The sequence below is a fragment of the Hypomesus transpacificus genome, chromosome 25 (genome assembly GCF_021917145.1).
Source record: "Hypomesus transpacificus isolate Combined female chromosome 25, fHypTra1, whole genome shotgun sequence".
NCBI lineage: Eukaryota > Metazoa > Chordata > Actinopteri > Osmeriformes > Osmeridae > Hypomesus > Hypomesus transpacificus.
The window spans coordinates 853960-877329 of NC_061084.1; the positions used below are offsets into that span (position 1 = coordinate 853960).

Below are 23370 nucleotides of genomic sequence, written 5' to 3' on the forward strand. Positions count from 1 at the left end.
TCTGTAATTATATAACATCCTTCCATAAAGACACCACTGCACACCAAAGTCAGGCTCTTAGCTCACCACAGGAAGTATATATACACAGGAAGTAGGCTATATACACATACACAGGAAGTATACGGGACAACATTGAGCAGCTCGTGGAGGCAGATATATACTAGTTAGTTCGTTTGGAGAAGCAGAGGCACAGTTTTACCTCTTCATCTGGCTCCAGGTCGGAGTCTGAATCCTTTGGAAAGCAAGAAGCAGCAAGAGGCCGAGACAGAGACACCGAGAGAGAGAGACAGACATGGACGGATAGTGGAGGGAGAGAAAACAAGAGCAGGCAAAGCAAGGTTAGCAGAGCAATGGGTCTGCTAGGTCTGCAGCCAAGTGTGCACTTAGGCAGGTACGCATGTCATGGTCAACCTTATCCGTCTCATAAAGGTTGGGGATGTGTGTTACAGTGTTAGGCAACATCCAGCATCCAACAACACATTATATAAGTTAAGAACATGGAACGTGGATGTGAGTTTAGACAAAACAGTTGTATCTGTGTCTAGTATCAGATACGATTTTATACATGTGTAGATAACCGTTAATAATAGTTTGGCAGGTCTACTTGTATTTTCATTTGCAGGCAAATATCATGCTAGCGCTTAGGAATTTGTACTCATGGACACACAAGCCTGGTTAATTAAAAAGATCTCATCCTAATAAATCAGCTGTGATATTTTTAGTACAGTATGCAGTGTGCGCGTGGGTGTGAATGTGTGGTTATGTGACGGTGTGATGGTGTGAATGTGTGCGAGTGCGTGTCTACCTTGGAGTAGGATGGCAGTGTGATGTTGAGGTTACAGATGGCGTTCTGAGCCAGGCTCCTGTAGGAGCGCGGCTCCTTCATGAAGGACAGGCGGCCGCACGGCTCCTGAGTGTTGTCTCGGATCTGAGGCAGCATTGACCAATCATCAGGTAGGGAATCAACTCTCAACCAATCATCAGGCAGGGAATCAACTCTCAACCAATTATCAGGTAGGGAATCAACTCTCAACTATTAACCAATCATCAGGCAACTGTCAACCATTAACAATGAAAAATTATTAATTCAAACACATTTGAATGAATACTTTTTTTTATAACTCTTCTAGTTTGGGAGCATCAACCTTTAGGATCAGAGTGGACTAGTTGAGAGAATTAGTAGATATTTAGTGATAAGTAGTGCTGCTCACTTTGATAAAGAGAGCTAGTCTGTTCTCTTTGAATGCAAAAAAGCTGAAAAGATGGTGCTGGCCACTTTTGGTGAGAGGGACCAGGTTGCCAAAACAGTCTGCATAGATGGGTTTTCCTTCCAACACCTGAAGAGACAAACAAGTTTTGGTCTGAGGATGAATGCAAGCAGACACCAGACAATGATTTACCTTACATTGAGTGTATCGTTGATCAATATATCAAGAGAGCCTCTCTGAGTGAAAACATTTAACTATTTGTTCCATGTATGTTTAGTCATAATGTACCCTGTTCACCTCTCCCTTCTCCAACCCTCTTAAACCCTCCATCTCTTATCTTGTATATTCTGCACAACCAAATACAGACCCCCCCACACCTCAGGCCAAGTTCACCTTCTCTCCCTTCTCCTCCCTCCTGCTCCCTTCGCCTCCTCCCCTCCCGCTTCCTTCTCCTCCTCCCCTCCTGCCCCCTCCATCCCCCCTCACCTCCACGTCTCTGCTCCGCGCCACCTCGGTGAAGTTCTCCTGCTGCTCCAGGGTCTTGTCCATCTTGTCGTCCGTCATGCAGAAGCAGCGCAGGCGCGCCTCGATGGGGTCGTGCGTCTTGGCGAAGATCACAAACTTGGCCATGTAGGGCACGCAGATGATCTCCCGGTACACCTGCGTGGAGAAGCTGACCGACTCCTGCACCTGTCTGCAGTCGATCAGCCAGAACCTGGGGACCAAACGTCAGGTCAGAGCTTCCTGGAGGAGCTTCCGTGGCCCAGACAACATCCTCGCCAGCACACCCTGAGTCACTTAGTCACAAAGGTCAAGAAAAGACCGAAATCCTGTACAGTCCTGAAAGCGTCTCAGGGTGAAACGGCTGTGTAAATTGTACCTGGCCGACACGTTGGTTGTGAAGGAGACGCAGTCGTTGATGAAGGTCAGGGGTGTGGTGCCTGTAATGTCTTCCCATTGGGCTGGCGTTGTTCCACCTTTGACGGAAACACACACACACACACACACAGCAGCTTCAGATCATGGCGTCCACGTGTGAGAGTGTGTCCAGATGCCTTAGCCCAGCCGCAGACGTGGCGTGCGCGCCCTCTGACCTGTGATGCTGCAGAGCAGCCTGAGCGTGGCCGTGTCCCCCAGGAAGCCGTTGCTGGGGGGCTCGCTGCCGCTCTGGGGGACGGGGATCGTCATGGTGATGGGCTTGTGGAACTTCCTCCGGCGAGGCTCCAGGGTGACGATGGGGCTGAACGTGGCCTTGCTGCCCAGGTGCTTCCTCACCACGTCCATGCTCATTGGCTGAGCCTGGGAACCGGGAGGGGAGGGAGAAGGGGGAGGCATGGATGCTTCAATCACGATGAACTTTTCGTTGTAGTTTCTTTTTGTGTTATGCTTTTAATTAATAAAATGTCATTGAAATGTGTTTTTGTCTGTAGAGTATGTGTGAGAGAGAGAGAGGCAGTGTCCGTGTGTGTGTTTACCTGCAGGCCCACCCTGATCCTCTTGGTGAGCGCTCCCTCAGGGAACACAGCCTGGACCTGCGGCACCACCGTGCTGCTCAGGATGCCCCCCTCCGGACCAATCAGGATGCTGTCCTGCTTGACGCGAGACACCACCGCAAAGTACTGGGGGAAGTCGCGGGTGATGATGCGGCAGATCCTCTTCCTCTCCAGCTCCTCCGGAGGGTCCAGTTCTGGGGGGGGGGGGGGGGGGGGGGGAAACAGCCTGATCAGACAGCCTGACTTGTTACCGACTTCAGGCTGGTAGGGATTTACCAGTTTGTCGCCAAACCCCACCTTGCAGAAAATTATTTCCCCGGCCTCCAACGAGGCCAGGTGTGCCCCGTCTCGGGCTGATGACCTCACAGCCTCTCACCTTCGTCCATGCCGTTGAGGATCTGGTTGAGCTCCTCCTGGGTGTGCTCACAGTGGTGCTCCTTCCAGCTCTCGCCCGTCTCGCTCCTCAGGATCACCAGCTCCCGCTCGCGCCCGCGCAGCGCCGCGAAGTGGGGGATCTCCACGATCACAGGCCTGCCACCGGGGGAGAGGGGCCACCGTCAGCGTGTGCGTGTGTGTTTGGCTGTGTGACCATCAAGTGTTCTTCTTTTTGGACATCAAGCTAGATGAGGTACTAACGGTTCACAATCACAATCACCTGACAGTGTGTGTGTGCAGTGAGAGATACAACCACGCGTGGTAATCATGCTAAACTAAGAGACATCCTTAAAGGGGGAGGAATAGAAATAAACAAGCAAAATCACAAGGAAAACACACGGCACTAAAACATGGACAGCCAACCACGGAAGCCAAAGAAAAAAGGGAAAGCGAAAGATCACACGAACACGAGCACAGTCGACAACCAACACTACAATTAGATCATTTACAAAAATGGGGCACGAGACGCAAGCAAACAAAAAGGCTCAGCACACAAGACACAAACACAACATTCTAAGAGGTGGAATGGAAGGAGGAGCATGGGACCAGCATCCAATGGCGTGTTTCATATACTGCTGTGGTTGTTGTTGTTGTTGTCGTTTGTCCCCTACCCGAGGAATCTAGTCCCTGGCGGGCCGAGCTGGAGGATGCGGCTAACCAAGCTCTCGCCCTCGTTAAGAGGGGGCGGGGCCGTGGGGAGGTGGAGCTTACTGTCCGGCCGCGGCAGCAGGGAGAGAGAGCACACAGAGGGGTTGTGGAGGAGGGGGTTGGGGGGGGTTAGTGGTCAAATGAGGCCGTGAGGTCCCTGTCTGGTTCACACGCTACGGGCGGCTGGCTTCCTGTAGGCCAGAGTGACTGGTTTACACGGTGAGAGAGACCGGTGGTTTGACACATTTTTGGGTGAAAAGTTCCTGCCTTTGTCTTTGGTGGTGACTGGAAGCATTATACGTGAAAGGGGCCTTTAGCAGTCATTGCAGTTACCACCAGAGGGTAGAATACTAACAGGACAGAGGCGCGGTGCCTTGGCACATGGCAAAGCAGATGAGGAGTGAGGTTTCTGTTGGTGGAGATTGTCTGTTAGATAAGACTGCTTGTTTGTGAGGGCTGGTCGGCACAGGGGGTTAGGTAAGAGTTAGAATGCGGCCCGGCTGTTAAAAGAAAACCAAGCGTGCAGAGGTAACAGCCCTGGCTCTGAGGGGGTCGAGAGCAGAGACAGGTTTAGTAAGGCTGGAGGCAGGGTGAAATTAATCTGAGAAACTCAAGGAGGCGGAAAATTACAATATCAGCTTCTCACGCACACGGTACAGAGATGAACTAGCGCGTTCCAGTCAGTCCTGCTTTGTGTCTCACTCTCGAATTGTGTCTCACTCTCTCTCAATTTCAATCCAACACACATCTCTTTTTCACCATCACTCTCGATATGTATCCCCACACACTCCTGATCCCCCAACCCAACCCCGTCTCCCTCCCTCCCTCTCTCTCTCACCCAAGGAACTGGGCTCCAGATGGGCCCCCCTCCACCACGCGGCTGGCCAGGCCCTCCCCCTCCACCATGGGGGGCAGGGAGGCCAGGCGGTGCCTCTTCACCAGGCGGCAGGTGACCCGCGTGGGCGCCGAGCACTTCCGGGGAGGGATGATGATGCGCAGGCCGTTGTGGCGGCAGCCCCGCATGGCTCCGCCCCTGGCGTCCACCATGAAGCTGACCAGGAAGCTGGGGCGGGGGAAGAGGAGGAGGGAGAGGTGGGTGAAGAAGAGGAGGAGGGGGCGGGGAGAGATGGAACAACGTTGGTCGAGAGGGCGATGACGCATCGCCTTTAACCAATCGCGGTGACGCTTGACAGTTTCACACCCTCATGCAAAGCCACGCGCTTTTCAACAGACGGTGAATGAGGCGGGCGTGATTCCGACACCACTTACTGAGTGAGCAGGATGACGTGGCCACACGGTGAAACCAGGATGTTATGGTTTAACAAACGACCCATTAAAACATGACTCTGACACATACGAGACGGGACCAGCACAATGTCAACACGGTTAAGAAACACACACATTACTTGGGGGCAAACGGTGAAACTCCACTTAAAATGGCCGCCATGAGCCACCAATGATGATGAGGACGAGAAGAGTGCCTTTTCTAAACCTTTAGGCTGTGACTTGAGTCAACTTGGCCAAAGGAAATGATGATAGAACACAAACATATGTTAATGGAGACAATCTCACAAGACCTTTTTAAATGACCAAACGTATGACTATATCTTCAACCTTCTGCGTCTCTTGATATCTCTAGGTATTCCTGCCATGGGCCTACACAGCTCTGAATATTATGTGAACTTCCTTTCAGGAGATTCATCAGGATTCCAGTTCACGATTCTGAACGAGTCATTCTCTGTCAGTTCTTGAGATGGAATAGCATCTCACTTCCTGGACAGAGAGATGAGATGGAATCGAGCCCAGCTTGGCAAAGCAACAACCCTTGACTGATAGCAGAGAGGCAGAGAAGGTATGAGACTGTGACACACACACACGCACGCGCACACACAGGCCTCTGAGAGGAGAACACAGTGTCAGAGGAAGAGGAGGAGTGAACCAGGGTGCAGAGGGTCACCTGCTGTCTCCATGGTCATGGCACGGAGAGGAGCGGCTGAAAGCAGAACACACACCCCATGAGAGAGAGGGAGGGATGGAGGGAGAGAGAGAGACACACACAGACACAGAGGGTGGGAGAGAGACAGAGGGAGGGAGAAAGACAGAGAGACAGGGAGAGAGACAGAGGGACAGAGGGACAGAGGAAGAGAGAGAGAGAGAGAGAGAGAGAGAGAGAGAGAGAGAGAGAGAGAGAGAGAGAGAGAGAGAGAGAGAGAGAGAGAGAGAGAGAGGAAGACGTACGGGTACAACCAGGGACAAACGTTTCCAGAGCTATATCACCAGAGCAGACAACATCAAAAGAAAATGTGGACCAGAAACAGCGACTTGGGACACAGAGAAAGAATCCACTCCCCCCGACCCTTCCCACCCCTGGACATGACAAGCTCCCACTTCCGAGGCGCGGGATGAACGTGGTCAAGGTTCTGTGGATAAAGCCTCGATTCCATGTCCCTCAAGTCAACCCCTCAGTATGTGACAGAAACTACAAGAGATGATCTAAGAGAGGAGGGGCGTGATTGAGCGCGTGCCTGAGTAAGTGTGCGTGTGCTGATCGCTGCAGTGCCGGCTGTGCTTACCCAGAGTGGACAGGGCTGGAGGACAGGGCCACGTTGTCCAGGTTCTCCGTGCCCCAGCTCAGGCGGTACGAGTCCCTCTCGTTGTCCCGGGCCAGGGACGAAACCTGCCCGACGACAACAAGACAAAAAACACTCGTCAGGGGGCGCGACGCCGACGATATCTTCCGCAGCATTTCCAGGTGGACCCCGTCTGGTATTGTGGACATGCCCCCTGTGGCTCCCAGCTTCCTGTGTCGCTGGGGTAGTGAGGTGACGTGTGTCTCTGCTGAGTCAGCAGCTCCGCCTTACCTGCTGGCTGCTCAGCAGTTCCTCCATCCCCCCGCCGTGTTTGGGGGAGTAGTAACCGTGGTGACTGGGCGTGAACGACCTGTCGGAACTGAGAAGCGGGGGAAAAGGGTGAGACCGTGGCCACGGTAACTGAAAGCGTGGCTACGAAGTATACCGCTTTGGGGGATTTAAGAGTCGCAAACTGCCAGTCGTAAAGCGGCCACGACTGTTGCAAACAGTATTTGCAACAATACACGCAATATCTGATACCTGATATATCTGATAGTAGGGAGTCAGGTGGCTGAGCGGTTAGGGAATCAGGCTAGTAATCTGAAGGTCGCCAGTTTGATTCCCCGGCTGAGCCAAATGACGTTGTGTCCTTGGGCAAGGCACTTCACCCTACTTGCCTCAGGGGAATGTCCCTGTACTTACTGTAAGTCGCTCTGGATAAGAGCGTCTGCTAAATGACTAAATGTAAATGTAATGTAATGATACGTACCTTTGTATTCTACTACGTGAGCATGGTGAGAAGGAGAGAAGGGAGTTAGTCAAGCCGAGATCAGCCCTGTTCCTGCTGTGGGTATGCATGCATGCGTGTGTATGCATGTATCTGTATACAGCATCTTTGGGTGTGTATGCATAGTACGTTTGTGTGTGTCTGTGTGTATGTGTGCGCACGTGTGTATGCATGTGTGTGTCTGTTTGTACAGCATGTCTGTGTGTGTGTGTTTACCTGTCGCTGCGCCCCCCCTCCAGGCTGTAGCGCAGGTAGTTCATGCCATCCAGGTACTGCCCGGGCAGGGAGTCGTCCCCCAGCTCCCTCAGGTCCTCCGCCCTCAGGTACTCCCCCCCGTCCCCGGTCATGGTGTCGTCACCTGGGCCACGCGCACAGGGAGAGAGGGGGTGGTGTTGGAGAGGCGACATGTTCGGGTCTCGGTGGAGATGTTTTGTGGCCGGCGCTACTCTATGCACACCTGACAGCTGTCCTCGACTCACACGCAGGGAGCGCACACGCAGGGAGCGCACACACACACACACACTAAGCGCATACACACAGGCGAGAGAGCAAATTTCTCTCTCATCTCTCACACACAATCTGTTTCTCTCTCTCTTGCTCACACACACACACACACACACACACGCAAACTCCCTCTCACAAACACATCACCAGATAAAAGCATATTCTTGGAATGAAGCACTATGTCACAGGAAGCCTTGGACACAGGTACCCTCTACAGTGAGCAGGCAGCAGATTCCCAGTGAGCTGGTGTCCTTCAGACAACGCTGTGACCACTACCGATCAGCAGGGGGCGGAGCCAGCGCGAGAAGCCTGTCTAGAGCATGACATCTGCTTCCAAATGCAACCTTCCTTTCCTTCTTCCTCTGGGGAAAAATAACTGTTTTCAGATCAGGCTGGATTGGTTCAAGGTGGGTAGAGGGAACCAGTTGAGACCGGTTGAATCCATGTTGGATCAGTGGAAGACTGGGGGGGGGGGGAGGATGCATTGTGAACTCAAGCGAGGCCGGCCGGCCCAGCAGAACAACACAGTGAGACATACTGTAGCATGGGCTGATGGCAAGAGCACACTGGCTTCCTGGGGAGGGAAGAGTTCAAACAAGGATACATTGTTACAGCATTACACCTCGTTATTGTTAGCCTGTTTTTAGCTGCTGTGTTGGGGTTTGGTGTGACTGAATGTAGGTAAGTGATGGGCCATCGTGGACGGCGATGAAGGTAAACTGTCAAAGCAGAAATCCATGCTTCCTTAGTATGTTTACAAGAGCTTTGGGTGGGAACAATTGTCCCGGAAGTTTCCCAAAAACAAACAGCGATCCTTGATGACTAAATAAAAAGAGCTCTTAAAGAAAGGTTTGGCTTGCGACTATTTAAGGGCCTACAGAAATACTGGAGATAAGTGTGGCTTGACTCACTGAATCCAGTATCTGTGGGGGGGGGGGGGGGGGGGGGGGGGGGAACCCTGAAACAGCAGGAGTTTCCAAGGAGCTTAACTTAGCTGCACTTCAGGGTTCTCAGATATCAACAGTACCCCAGGCCCAACGCATCTTTATGTTCGCAGTCCCTTCATTCTGGGGATTAGAACTTATCTTTGAAGTCAAAGTCTTGTTTATGTTGCTAGCTTGAAAGGTTTGGACCCTCCAGGGGGGCTGAGTGAAGCTCATGCACAGAACGCATCACTGGGTTTTGTGTTGGAGAAACCAAAGAACTAAGAAATAATTTTCATAGAACATTCCCCGGAGAAGTTCCCAGGAGAAGTTATCTGGGTGAAATCATGACAGAAATACTGATGTGTATTTATAACATAACTGAGTACAGTGGTTGTCAGTATGAATATAGGCCAGGAATATAGGAGTACTCTACAGTAAGCTATAGGTGTTCCATCCAACATGACCCTCTGAATATCAAATCACACACCATGCTGTATTCCTGGTCAGGAATCAGTAATTCAGGTTAATGTTAGAATGTGACAGAATGTTATTTTACTATGCTACCTAACACCATGCGATTGACCAGAGCAACCCTGCTGTGACACACCATATTATAGTATCCACAGCAACCCTCCACACACAGCCCACACACTGCCCTGGTGTACCTTCCATATCCATGGAGTCATCCGACAGAACATCATCCTCATTCTGTTTCAACACTGAGGGGTACATAGCACAGGCAGGTCACTAGCCACTTCTACAACTAGCGAGTAGTGTAGAGGAAAACCCTATAGGGTTGCCACCGTAGCCTTAGCGCCAGGGCTAAGGCTAACTTGGGTGCTAATACAGTATGTCAAGCCAGTAAATCATGTCGCGTAACTGGACTGAGCTAGCTGGGCTAGCGTGTTTAGCCCATGTGGCTACACATGGTTGGGATGCCAGTGAAAGGTCTGTTCCATTTCGAGTGTAAGTGTGTCTGTTTGTGTGCGGGTGTGTGTGTGTACTTGCATGCCAGAGTGTGTGTGTGTGTGCTTGTGTGTGAGAAGATCGAGTGTCAGACTCACCTTCCTCGTCTGAGACGTCCAGCACCTCAGTCATGGTCTCAGGGACGTTCAGCTTGTGTTTCTCAATCACCGTCTAGACGCCATCAAGGAAAACACCATGGATTCAAACACCCAGTCTAGCCGAGTGAAAGCTCAAACACAGCCTCCTTACTGTGTCACACGGTTCGTATTAATACCCTCAAAGGGGCAAAGCTAAGTTCTGTCATGTTGCAGCTGATGGCAGTAGGACAGTTACAGGGGTTTGGACTGAGCAGGACTATAACGCGTGGTCACAGGAACCACGAGAGCGACTCACCGTCGTCGTGGTAATGATTTCCTCAGTGACGACCCTCAGGGTGTCCACCACGGAGATGTAACCCAGGCGACGGGCGATGGCCAGAGCAGTGTTACCATTCTGGAGGACAAAACACGCACACGAGAGAGAGACAAGCAGACAGAGAGACACAGAGTGACAGAATGAATGTATGCACAAGACCTAGGGCACAGTATGTTCTGGAATATATGTGTGTCAGCAAGAAGGGCGCGTGTCTGTGAGTGTGTGTCCTATCTCCGCGTATGCATGTGACCTCTGTTGTGTCTTGTTTCCGTGTGTGTGTGTGTGTGTGTGTGTGTGGACAGATGGCGGTGCCCACCACAGTGATGGCGTTGGGCTTGGCTCCGTGCTGCAGCAGCACGTTGATGATGTGTGTGTTCCCTTGCTGGGCAGCCTGGTGCAGTGGAGTGTATCCATTCTGGGGAGACAGAAACACACCACTCATACTGAGCCGACCTGAACACACGCTGAGGCAAGAGATGCAGCACATCGATGTACTGGACACGAGCATAGAAAATCTTACATTGAGCTCATCTACAGACATTTCATCGACGTGCTCTGTATTGTGTCTGAAGGGGCAGCCTAGATTAATGGAGTTTGTTTGTCATCCAGGAAGTGGAGATGCGACCAGGACCGGGACGGAAGGCCTACCTTGGTCTTGGCGTTGACGCCGGCGCCGTTCTGCAGCAGGAAGTTCACCATCTTGGCGTTGCCGTAGTGACACGCCACAATCAGCGGACTGTAGCCCAACTGCAGGAGGGAAGGGGGGTCATCACAGTCAGCCATGAACAGACACCAAACACGTTGCGGGCGAGAGGGACATCTCCGCGGAGCGACGCGCGGATTGGGCGACGTGTCCCCGAGCGGAGCGGCCAGTCACCGCGGCGGCGGCGGCGGCGGCCCCTACCTTGGTCTGGTGGTCCAGGTCAGCGCCGCTCTTGGCGAGGATCTCGGCGGCGGCCACCCTGTCGTCCTGGGCGGCCAGGTGGAGGGAGGTGAGGCCGCTCTGAGGGAGGGAGAGGAGACGAGGGCTGAACCATACACATGCAATACCAGACACTGCCTGTCCCTTCCTGCTGGGTGGCTGGTCTCCCCGGTCAGACTGGCAGCATTCTGAGGCCTGCGTGTCCACTACAGCGGAGCGGAGCAGCGCGGAGCGTCGGCTTCCAATCCATTTTTTATGAAACCGGGCGTTGGCCCGGTGCGCTCCCACGATGCCCTACACCAGCGTCGAAGCCCGGTTTCGTTGAAAAGGAATTCAGCTCCGCTGTAGTGGACACGCACCGTAAGGCGTGCGCGGGGGGGGAGACAGAGGAGATGCCGGAACCTTCTCCTGCTCACACACCACCTGTTCTGAGAGATGTGAACAGCCCCCGAGGTGAGGGTTTGTTGTGCAGTGTGTGTGTGTGTGGGACGTGTTGGGTGGTACAGCTGGGTGAGGAATGTATGTGTGTGTGACGTGGCTGACAAGGCAGACCTGCCCGTGCTGGGGGATACAGGAGGGTGAAGAATGGGTGTTCTGGCCTCGTGTCACACATCAAAAGGTTGTTTGTCAATCTTTCTTTCTCACACACACCTTTTTAGAAGGACGTTATGAGGAAGGCCAATCTGCTTGCCTGAAGACAAAACTGTGTGGTAAATGGGGACTGTTCTTTGACTGGTGACAGCCAGCCTGATTTAAAGATGTGTGTGTTTGTGTGTACGAGAAAGGGACCAGACAGGGACCTCATTAGCCAGGAGATTGAGTATGTGTGTGTGTGTGTGTGTGCGTAACAGGGCCTTTACTGTGGCACACAAGGCCAGACAGCTTTGGTCCCCACTGGAATGAGTTCACCTACAGACCAGAGGAGCCTCCAAACTGCTCCCAAAATAGCCCGGATGTTTCCTCATCTGCCTCAAATCTAGTTATCTACTCCCTAAGCCACAACATACCCCCTTAATGTAGTCCAGCTCACGACTGATGAACTCACTTTAAGTCTCCAAACATACACAGCTCCTACAGAAGGCCTCTGCTTAAACCAGAGTCCTCAAATGGGGAACACAGCATTGGAAAACCTTAGTACAGTATACAGTTTGTGTCGTCAACTACTACTCCCATTTAACCTGACAACGTTGACTTGGTGAGTCAGTACTAACTGGTTGGGAACTTGCGATCCTTAAATTTCTCATTCCTCTGCGAAATGAATGGCGTGGCCGAAAACGCAGACGGCCCCCAAAGATGGCGGCGTGTCTAAAGCACCTTGGTGGGCGTGTCTAAAGCACCTTGGTGGGCGTGTTGACGTGGGCGCCCTTCTCCAGCAGCAGGGCGGCCATGTGGGCGTGGCCCTCCTGGGAGGCCAGGTGGAGGGGCGCCACCCCCTGCTTGGTCAGGGGGTTGGTCTCGGCGCCGTACTGCAGCAGCACTGTGGCGATGTCCATCTGGTTCTTCTTGGCGGCGATGTGCAGCGGGGTGTAGCCGTTCTGGGGGAGGGGGGTGGGGGGACACACACAGGTGTAAGGCGCACGCATTCTGTACACGCACACGCCATCAAGCGTGGACTCACTCACACACACACGGAGAGAACCCCCCACTCTTCCACGGCGGGCTGACCCCCGCCTGTCCTCCCAGCTCCAGGGGAGACGGCGTGGAGGGTCTCACCTTGGCCGTGGCGTGGGGGGAGGCCCCCTTGTCCATGAGCAGGAGCGCCACCGTCTGGTTGTCATAGTGCGCTGCCACGTGGAGAGGGGTGAGGCCGTTCTGGAAGGACGAGGGTGAGTGCAGGTGGATTAGACCAGCGGTTAACTCAGCAAGCAGCCGTTAGGAGAGGTCAACATACACACACACGGTTGGTCAGAAGGGTTATGGAGAATAGAACTGCTTGTTAATTTGAATTAAGCAATACGTTTCTTATGTTATTTTATATTGAAGAGCAAGGGCTAGGGTTGCTAGGAGGTTCTTTGGGAGGGTCCTTATTAAAAAAGGAAGAGAGCAGATTTGAAGAAAATAATATTTCTGCTTATCTGTCTTTCCTAAAATAAAGAAACAAAAAGTTAAGTTAATAAAATCAAGCAGACAGCTTACTTGAATTAAACTATGCTTACCGGTATTCTTGAAGTCAACATTGCCTCAATACAGAAATACCAAAGCAATTTAAATATACTGTACACCCCGGTAAAAGTTGAATTATGAATTAGTTTCATCGACACATTTTTTGGAATACAACTAAGTGAGTGGAGGTAATCCTACTTCCATGCATAGTTCTAATTCAAACCTGAATCCAGTCTTGGGAGATGAGGCTTACCTTGCCAGCAGAGTCTGGAGGAGCGTGACGCTGGAGCAAAAGTTTGGCCACATCCAGGCTTCCGTACTTGGATGCCACATGCAGGGGAGTGAACCCTTTCTGTGTAGAGAGACACAGACGCACTGCATCACTTGAAAGACAAAGGACCGCTGCATTTTACACTCCTTAAATGCCACACACACACAGACACACACACACACGTATATAGGGCCACCCAGATGAACACATAAAAACAGCGATAGAGCTGCTAGTCGCAGATAAAAACTGTGCAAACAGTGCAAAAAATACTGCAGACACATACAAATATATAATTAAACAACCAGCAAGACAATCAACACTGGGGAAATGTCACTGTGCACCAACAAAGATGATGCAACCTGCTGTAATCGCCCAAACCCATTCTGGGTCCACCTGCACAACGTTTCCCTCTGCGATGTACGCTAACATCCCCAGCACCACCAGGGGGAGCTCCTGAGTCATGCTCTTCTGAAGAGAAACTAGCCGCTCTGATTGGTAGAGAAACGAGCCACTCTGATTGGTACAAGTGGTCTGTTCCCGGTCACATGACTAGTGTGTTATTGACCCAGCCCCAGAAAAGGGAGGGAACCCTTTGTTTGTAAAAAAGGGACAATTATTTCTGATACACCTCATAGCAGAGGCATGGAATGTTCTGGAGGATATTTATAACAGTAGCAGAGATTTACAACAATAAGAGCAGCTACAGAACAGAAGAAAAGGACATTAGATGATTATCTTATGGCTTGAAATCATTATTTGATGAAGGATACGTAGACGGTGGGGATGGGGGTGTGGGGGATGGTCTGAGAGGCAGGTTGTCAAACATGATGTCTCTCTCAGCACCATTGTCTCTCTGATGTGTTTCTCCCCACAGCTGAGACCACACCCATCCCGCCGAGGGAAAGAGGAGGATGGGAGAGGAGAGGAGGCGAGGGGAGAGAGAGAACAAAGAGAGGGGGAGGCAGAGACCTATCCTTTGCAATTTCACTGCGCCATAAACTCTGCTTTGTGTTAGTACCCTGAGCACAGGAATACATCAGGACTGATGCATTGTGCTGACTGAGAATCCATAGATGATAAATGTAAATCCTGAAGGTGTCATCACGCTCCTCAATTAATCTCTAAGGTAATGTTTCACAAGACTCAGTACCACCTTGCTGCTCATTTTAGTGCCAGAATACAGGTGTGCTGTACAGGTTTAGCAATCATCCATCAAATGAGATATTGTCCTAGATGTGTGTGTAATGGCATGTGTTTGTAGGTATTGTCCTATATCACGTGTGTGTATCTAGTGTGTGTGTGTGTCTCCTCCTCCTCCAAACCTTGGTGGCCAGCGAGTGTGAGGCCCCGGCCTCCAGCAGCACCGAGGCCGTCTCCAGCTGGCCCTCCCGAGCGGAGATGTGCAGGGGGGTGTAGCCGTTGGTGGTGGAGGCGTCAGGGTGGGCCATGTGCTGGAGCAGCAGCTGGACAATCTCCGTCTTGCCCAGGCGAGACGCGATGTGGAGGGGAGTCTGGTCCTCCTGGGGGGGGGGGGGGGGGGTGAAGGTCAACACATCAACACCATTCTATTGGACTATGTCAAGTTACAGATTAGAATGGGGTTTAAGGAGCCTTGAATGAAAACCTTGTGTGTTTCTGGTCTGGTAGGTGTTTCTATAACTGGTCTGGTAGGTGAGGTGTTTTTATAACTGATCTGGTAGGTGGGGTGTTTCTATTCTGGTAGGTGGGGTGTTTCTTACCCTGGCTCTTGCATCCACCATGGCTCCATTCCTCAGCAGACATCTGACCACCTCCACCTGCCCAGCCCTGGCTGCCATGTGGAGCGCCGTCTCCCCACGCTGAACACACACACACACAGATGCAGGAGTCAGACTCTAAAACAGTCATGTTGGCGTTATTGGTGGTGTACTCCAGACTCACTCAATATCATCATTTCAAACTTGATATCAGACACCCGCACACAGACAGACACACGGTGTCTGTGGTCGTCTCCACTCACTATGTTGCTGACGTCGGGTGAGGCTCCGTTCTGCAGCAGCAGCAGGACGATGTTGAGGTGACCCATGAAGGCTGCTACATGGATGGGAGTCAGGCCAGACTGGAGGGAGGCAGGGAGGGAGGGAGGGAGAGAGGGAGAGAGGGAGAGAGGGAAGGAGGGAGGGATGGAGGGAGGGAGGGAAAGAGGGAGGGAGGGAAAGAGGGAGGGAGGGAGGGAGGGAGGGAGGGAGGGAGGGAGGGAGGGAGGGAGGGAGGGAGGGAGGGAGGGAGGGAGGGAGGGAGGGAGGGAGGGAAAGAGGTATTAGTGACATTCGAGAATAAATAAACATCTGCATTTCTGTAACGTCTGCTCTTGGTTCTTCAATCCACTCGTCAGGTCTGTCCTATTCAGTGTGTGTCCACGTGTTGGGGAGGGGCCTACCTCTGTGATGGCCTGGATAGAAGCTCCATACTTGACCAGCAGCTCCATCACCTTCACTCTGTTCTTCTTACACGCTATGTGCAGAGGGGTGAAGCCGTTCTGCAGGACACACACACACACAGACACACAATCAAACAGCAGGAATCCGACACACCAACAGGGACATGTTGATGTTGACATGCTATGCATGAATGGTGGTGATAAAACTGTGTGTGTGTGTATGCATGTGTTCTGTACCAGCGCCCTGGCGTTGGGGTTGGCTCTCTTGTCCAGCAGCAGCTTGGTGACCCGGTAGTGTCCACAGTGGGCCGCCACGTGCAGCGCCGTCAGGTAGTCCAGCGTGACATCATCAACAGGCGCCTGGTGCTGCAGGAGGTGTTTGACGCACTCCACGTGGTCCCCCTGCGCTGCCATGTGGAGAGGAGACAGACCGTTCTACACAGAGAGAGAGAGAGAGAGAGAGAGAGAGAGAGAGAGAGAGAGAGAGAGAGAGAGAGAGAGAGAGAGAGACAGAGACAGAGACAGAGACAGAGACAGAGACAGAGACAGAGACAGAGACAGAGACAGAGACAGAGACAGAGACAGAGACAGAGACAGAGACAGAGACAGAGACAGAGACAGAGACAGAGACAGAGACAGAGAGACGGAGGGGTTTAGCTGGAAAGGAAGTCTTTGTACATGTGTATGTACTTTCGGTGTGCAGACGTTCAGACTGAATGTGAAAAGGTGTGTGTGTTGGTCTGCGTGTATATCCACCTTGGTCCTGGCCAGCATGGGAGCTCCTCTCTCCAGCAGTAGCTCCACCGCAGGGTCATGTCCACTCCGGGCTGCACAGTGCAGGGGTGTGAGGCCGTCCTGCAAAACAAGCGCACATGCACACACACGGCACCGTCACCATCAGGGGGGGAAATATGCGCTTGGTGTGTCAAAAGCCACCTCGCCTACACTGTTCACTTCTGGGCACACATCGTATGCATGTGCACGCACGCACACACAAACAAGCATTCAAACAAATCCTCACCATTCCAAAAATAAAAAAGGAGGTCAGACAGGCCATCTACCATCAAGCTCAAATAAACCTCCAACCCAACTTGCGTAACCACGCTACTACGGCCTGCTGTTTTGGCAGAGCTTTGGTTGGCCTTTGTTGTTGTTGTTTACTCGTTGTTGTTTACAGGCAGCAGGCCGGGGATAATCCATCATCAGGATGTGCCAGGGAACAGCAGCTGGGGTGATGCACCTCCACTGTCCTGACCAGGACCTTAGCCTTGGGACAGGGATGACTACTGTCCCCAGGGCCACCCTTGGCACAAACTAAAAAGCCACCTGCTGTTCTAAGATGCCGCACGGATACAGGGGGCTCGTGTGGCGCTCCGACACCTGACTCAAGACCGGACAGGAAGTGTGTCTAACGATGAGAAGTCTCATTTAGTGACAGAGCTTTTCTGACAACGGTAAAGTGGTACGGATCAGTATTTGAAGAGATGAGGGGAGAGAAGCGATTGAGGAGAGGATAGGTGGGTTAGGAGGGTAGGTAGAGATGGAGAGGGTAGGTGGGTTAGGAGGGTAGGTAGAGATGGAGAGGGTAGGTGGGTTAGGAGGGTAGGTAGAGATGGAGAGGGTAAGTGGGTTAGGGGGGTAGGTAGAGATGGAGAGGGTAGGTGGGTTAGGAGGGTAGGTAGAGATAAAGAGGGTAGGTGGGTAGGTAGAGATGGAGAGGGTAGGTGGGTTAGGAGGGTAGGTAGAGATGGAGAGGATAGGTGGGTTAGGAGGGTAGGTAGAGATGGGGGGAGTAGATGAGGTGAGTGGGTGGGGGAGTAGGTAGAGAGGGGGGATGAGAGGAGGGGTGAAAGAAAGCACAAGGTGATTGAAAGAGAAACCATCAAGGACACAGATGATACCAGGCAGTGCATCCAAACAAAGCTTTTTCACAAGGTTTTTCTGCAGACTCACAAACCCACTGCTGGGTGCTCACACTAACAGGATGAGTTCTACACTCTCTGACACGTACACACTCACCAAGGCCCCCTTAACAAACAAGGGCATGGAAACGCACACACACACACTCAATACTTGCTTCAGATGAAATGTCAGAAGAAAAACTAGGCTCAAGGCTGAGTTTGATGCTCTGTCCTGACAGGAACACTGTGAAATCACGGTCGAGCATACAATCCACACACGTGCCTAGCATATTACCACAGAGTGTGTGTGTGTGTTGTGGGATGTGTGTGTTTGATGAGTGTGCGGAAGAAAGGTGTGTGTGTGTTTGTGCGCGCGTGTGGGCGGGAGGGAGCGGGGGACTCACTCTGGTTTTGGCGTCGATCTGGGAGCCCCTGTCCAGAAGGAGGCGCACCATGTTGGCGTTGCCCCGCTTGGAGGCCACATGCAGGGGTGTGATGCCGTTCTGGAGGAGGAACCACACACGGAACAAGCTCAGGACGTTCTCCTCCCGAGGAGCACAACCCACGAGACGAGCTCAGCACATTCCCCTTCACGGCAAACACGGAACATTCGAACCGACAGTGTGCGTTTCTGTCAGGGTGTGTTGGGGCGGAACACATGAGTGCCTCGTCATAATACATCCGTGCTGACACAGCGCTCTAGATCTTTTCTAAGGGTTGGTTTCTGCAGTGTCATGCTGGCACCCAGCCGACGTCCTGGTGAGTGTGAAATCCTGGAAGCTAAACGGGCTGAGCCTGTGGGTCTCAGCCTGAGGCACCATGGGAAACAAGGGAGATGATGACTGTGTCATAAACAAACACTAAGTCTGAGAAAGGGAGTCGAAAATTGGAGAAGAAGAAGAAAAAAATCTAATCTTTTCCGTTTCTGCGACTACAGGGGAAAGGTTTCTAGCTGTGCTGGCACTGCTGAGTCTGCGGATATCAGAGTCGTGCTCGTACACAGCCTTAAGAGCCTGAGGAGAGCGACTTGAGTTGATGACCTTCAACTAGTCTTTCAGTTGGAGCCAAACCATTGTCCCTCTTCCTTGGAAATCCTGTGTATACGAGTGAAAGGAAAAGTGCTGAAAGACAACGTTGGAGCAGAGGCCCCCTCCCCTCCCTCCCTCCCTCCCTCCCTCCCTTCCTTCCTTCCTTCCTTCCTTCCTTCCTTCCTTCCCTCCCTCCCTCCACCCCCCCCCCCCCCACACACACACACACACACACACACACACACTCTCTCTCTCAGTGCGTGAGGTTCTCCGCTGGAGTGGGTGGGGAGCCCGCCCACACAGGAGAGCTGGAGAGAAAGAGCTGAGGGGAGGGGGGCAACCGGAGTCAAGAAGCTACATTGTTTGAGAGAGCAGTTAAAGTGCTGACGACAGAGTCTAAAAGGTCTTGCGGAGGTGTGTGTCTGTCAAGTGTTCTTTGGGTTCAGGCGTGTGCCAATGTTCACGTCAGAGTGAGCGTGCGGTCGAGCTGTGACCTAAGACTGGTCGGTGTGAACAGCGTGCGCGGAGTCATGGCTGACAGCCACACGGCAAAAGCAGTTCTGGTCAGGACTGGGGGGGCGGGCGGGGGTTCCTACCCTGGCTGTGAAGTCCACCGCTGCCCCCCGGTTCAGCAGAAGAGTGGCCACGTTCACGTTTCCATAGTGGGCAGCGATGTGCAGAGGTGTGAAGCCACTCTATTGGGGGGGAGAGAGAGGGAGAGCAGGCAGGAGGGATAGAGAGGAGGAGAGGAAGAGAGAAGGAGAGAAAGAGAGATGGAGACAGAGAAAAGGAGACGGAGAGGTCAAACCCCAACTCCAACCATGCCCCTTCATCTTTGACCTTTTCTGCACAACCCCAGCATGCAGCAGTCGCGTTAAGCATCCCGACACAGGTCAACCAAGAGGAGACAAAACTGAAAACATTTCCAAAACTCAAGAAGAACAAAAACCAAGAATGAACATTTGAAGTTCAATTCCAGAAAAAAACGTTACCTTGACAGACACTGATACTTAAACACACACAAACAGATACACCCCGTGCAAGATTAACCCACTGTCCCAATAAGTAATTTACTGCATTTACAAAAATATAAAAAACAAAATATAAAAATGAAGACAATGAAGGCACAGATTATTTAATATTAATGTTGAAAATATTTACGAAAAATAGATACGCTATGCATTAACTATACAATAAATGTACATGACACGGAAGAAAAGACATCATAAATCATATATAATGTATATATCACTATAACACATTGTTTATCAACATCAAAGTGCACTATGTCGACTGTACTTCAGTTATAGTGTAAGGAAGTATGAGAAATCAGAGAGATTTGCAGATCAGTGTGGGAGTACGTGAAATTCTTGCCTTACCTTTCCGTTCTGAAAGTCACGGTCCGATTTAATGTGAAAACATTATTTGACAAAAGTGTGAGGGGTACAGTGGCTACATGATGACAAATACACATTCAAAGCTCAAGAGGAATGATGGAGCAACTCAAAGCAGGCTGGAGGCGTCATGCCTATTTTCCTTTCCACAAAGCAAACTGTCAGCAAAGCAGCTGGATCGTTTTATCGACGTCATTTCATTCCATTATATTGCTGTCTACAGTCCAAAGCATGCTTGTATTGCATGTTACTTCAACATTCATTCGCCGCAAGGTGCGAGCTAAGAATTTCCAGCTCTTGTAAAGCATAAAGATAATATCAAGGTTTTTGTGTTTTTAAATGTTTAACCTATAGCATGCAGCACAGAGCACATAACACCAGTTTGCATTCAATATTTTGATCCCTGTATGTATAAAGACAGATAAACATTCACGTTGGAATCTGTGTCTATACAGACAGACATCCTATGTTACAATTGTAAATTTTACATGTACAGTAAAGAATTCAGTATGGGTCAGATCAGAAATGTCATGGTGAAAAAAGAATAATAGTAAACATTTCAAAAAGAAACTTGGAAACACACTTGTGAGCTCAGGATACCAATCAAACTCCCTGGAAGGAGAAGAATACAGACAGCCCATTCACAGCCCAAACGGAACAAAAACGAAACAATGCTGAAATCAGGAGTGGCAGAGACAGTTGGCAGAGTGTAGGATGAACTAACGAACTGAACGACGCCTGGGCCATTCCGGTCAGCCGCGCATGCTTAAAGGAGGAACAGCGTCAAAACGAAAGAAATAATGAAAAAAAAAAACACAACAAAAAAAGAAAAAGAAAAAAATACACTGGCAAAGAAAAGTGAGGATTCCCAGGATGCAGTGCAGGTGGAGGGAAGGAGGAAAGACTGAGCGGAGGAGGACGGATGAGGAGAGGGATGAGAGCAGCAGAGGGGTGTGAAGGTGTGGTGAGGACCGGGGGGGGGGAGCATATACCTCGGTCGTCCTATTGACCATCATCTGAAGCAGCGGGGACGCACGCGGAAGGGAAACACTCAGTTACTTCAGAACACACAGCAACACAGATCTCACGGCGTCTGTGCCCACATATCTACCCCCCTCCCCCTGTTGGCGGCGTGGCTAGAATGGCACCATTCTGCTTAATACGGGGGCTTTTTTTCTACCTCTCTGGATCCTTTGTGTGGAGCGTGATAATGCAGTACTCTACACAGTCGAAAGTGCACCTGGACATAGTACTTATGTACTAGGGAGGTTTACTGTGACTGACACACGGCTGTGGCAGGGTGAAGAGGGGACACGCGGGGCCATTTTCACAGCTGCCCTCTCTCTGTTTTCATACCCTGTGGACTACAGTAGAGTGTATACTAGTCTGGGTAGGTTACAGGGAGCCGGATAGGATGGTTTTTCATGTCCAGACTAGTTCAGGTCATCGTCAGAGGACTGCAGAGCCGAGGTATCTGGGAAGAACACGCGTGCCAGGGTGCTCAAGTGCCGTCAGAGTGCGCTTGTGTGTGTGTGTGTGTGTGTTGAAGACTCTGACCACCCTCCTGTGAGAGGGTCTGTATGAGTCATGGTAAGGAGCGCTGCATTGACACATCTGAACCAGAAACAGCATTTTATGCCAGCTTACAGTATCCCTTATTATACAACATAGGTACCATACAGTAGAACCTAGTGTATAACATTGGCACTATACAGCATCCCCTATTATATAACATGGGCACCATAAAGTATACCCCATTATATAACACAGGCACATTGTATGGAAACAACAAGCTTCATCTCAACACTGACAGTGCAGGTGGACTGGCTGTGGTGTGCTACAGGACAGGCTGCATACATGTGAACCTGTTTTGGACAGAAGCTTCTCCACGGGGGAGTGTGTTCTGGGGATCCTACCACGTCTCTCACTCTAGCCACGCCCCCAACAACTCTACCGCTGCCCACCCCCACCCACACCCGCCACCCCAGCCCACCTCCCAGCCCACCCCCACCCCTCCCAGACGACTAGACTGAACCTCAGAGCGGCGTCCTCGGACCCCCTGGCTTCCTCCCTCCTCGTGGCCCCGCCTACTCAGCCCTGGAGGAGAGCGTCCAGGGAGGCCACCTCCAGCCTCCCCCCTGGCTAAAGCCCTCCAGGGCGGCGGGGGGGCCACGGAGAGAAGGAGCCACAGGGCGCCAGGACGCCCGAGCGGAGCCAGGACCCCCCCAGGGTACATGCAGACCCTCCATATCAACCCCCCCATCCAACCTGACGACAGCACCCTCCATGCACTGGACACTGGAACTACGCTTAAACACCAGGGGGAGACAGAGAGGCAAACAGGGGGGGGGCATGCGGGAGGGGCAGATAACACAGAGAGACAGAACGAGAGACCCAGTTAGTGGAGAGGCCAGGAGACAGGTGGCAGTCACACAGACACTGAAAGGGAGTGACAGACAGAGAGAGACACAGAGAGAGAGATACACAGACAGACACACATCTACAACAGAGCACAACAGAGTCACATCAAGTCACAGGCAACAGTGGCTCCGTGAGACAGTGCTATACACCCACATCCATTTATCCTTACTGTGCTTTGCACTCAAATCTACTCACTCCCCACATTCTCAACACCTCAATACGCGGTACGCCGAGTGATATGCGTTTCCTAGACGTCATCTCAAAGTACGGCACTCGCTCTTGTATTTCCTAGGGTGGTATAGCAGCAAGGCTCTACCGACTGACAACACACCAGGGCACCACAGCAGATAGGGCATGCAGACCACCAGGGGCCACAGGACGCGGGGAGGGCTCTGGCCTCCGGCCGGGGGCGGGGGGACCCGTACCTTGGACTGCACGTCGGCGTTGTGGTCGTTCTGCAGCAGCAGCGCGGCAGACTTGGTGTCGTCCTTGCGCGCGGCGATGTGCAGTGCCGGCAGGCGCACCTTGCCCTTGGTGTCGTGCTCCAGCAGGATGGACACCACCTGGTTGTGGCCCTGCTGGAGGGCGATGGCCAGGGGGGTGAAGCCGTCCTGGGCGGGGGAAGAAGAAGAAGGGGGGGGGAGGATATATGATAGCAGGGGGATGAACATTGGCACTGGCGGGCTCTCTCATCCACACACACACACACCGTCTCTTTTATATACACACGCGCTCATTCATACACACGTACTCTGTCATTCACACACACACGACACACACACGCGCTCGCGGTCGGTCCCTACCTCCGTGGCAGTGCTCTGGTTGGCTCCGTTCTCCAGCAGGTAGCGGACCACGTCCATGTGGTTCTCCTGGGCCGCCATGTACAGCGGCGTGAAGCCATTCTGCCGACAGAGAACCGCCAACGTCCATGTCAGCTAGCGCTAACACCTCCACACATGC

At 52.0% G+C, this 23370-nt stretch overlaps 1 protein-coding gene across 1 annotated transcript in view; it reads right to left on the reverse strand.

Moving 5' to 3' along the window:
- ank2b (ankyrin 2b, neuronal) overlaps positions 1–23370 on the reverse strand; it is a 74971-nt gene that overhangs the window by 25260 nt on the left and 26341 nt on the right. The window contains exons 5-40 of the mRNA XM_047048822.1: positions 23214–23312; positions 22836–23021; positions 20982–21005; positions 19975–19983; positions 19192–19290; positions 17972–18070; positions 16423–16521; positions 15904–16101; positions 15667–15765; positions 15247–15345; positions 14987–15085; positions 14570–14767; positions 13230–13328; positions 12587–12685; positions 12211–12408; positions 10856–10954; positions 10600–10698; positions 10268–10366; positions 9931–10029; positions 9636–9708; positions 9237–9290; positions 7358–7499; positions 7124–7135; positions 6646–6733; positions 6358–6461; positions 5742–5777; positions 4623–4847; positions 3748–3846; positions 3078–3232; positions 2684–2895; positions 2303–2507; positions 2089–2185; positions 1695–1923; positions 1212–1337; positions 806–928; positions 200–232 (exon numbers count right to left, since the gene is read on the reverse strand). Coding sequence (XP_046904778.1) covers positions 200–232; positions 806–928; positions 1212–1337; positions 1695–1923; positions 2089–2185; positions 2303–2507; positions 2684–2895; positions 3078–3232; positions 3748–3846; positions 4623–4847; positions 5742–5777; positions 6358–6461; positions 6646–6733; positions 7124–7135; positions 7358–7499; positions 9237–9290; positions 9636–9708; positions 9931–10029; positions 10268–10366; positions 10600–10698; positions 10856–10954; positions 12211–12408; positions 12587–12685; positions 13230–13328; positions 14570–14767; positions 14987–15085; positions 15247–15345; positions 15667–15765; positions 15904–16101; positions 16423–16521; positions 17972–18070; positions 19192–19290; positions 19975–19983; positions 20982–21005; positions 22836–23021; positions 23214–23312 — 4113 coding nt within the window. The remainder of the gene's footprint in view (positions 1–199; positions 233–805; positions 929–1211; positions 1338–1694; positions 1924–2088; positions 2186–2302; positions 2508–2683; positions 2896–3077; positions 3233–3747; positions 3847–4622; positions 4848–5741; positions 5778–6357; positions 6462–6645; positions 6734–7123; positions 7136–7357; positions 7500–9236; positions 9291–9635; positions 9709–9930; positions 10030–10267; positions 10367–10599; positions 10699–10855; positions 10955–12210; positions 12409–12586; positions 12686–13229; positions 13329–14569; positions 14768–14986; positions 15086–15246; positions 15346–15666; positions 15766–15903; positions 16102–16422; positions 16522–17971; positions 18071–19191; positions 19291–19974; positions 19984–20981; positions 21006–22835; positions 23022–23213; positions 23313–23370) is intronic.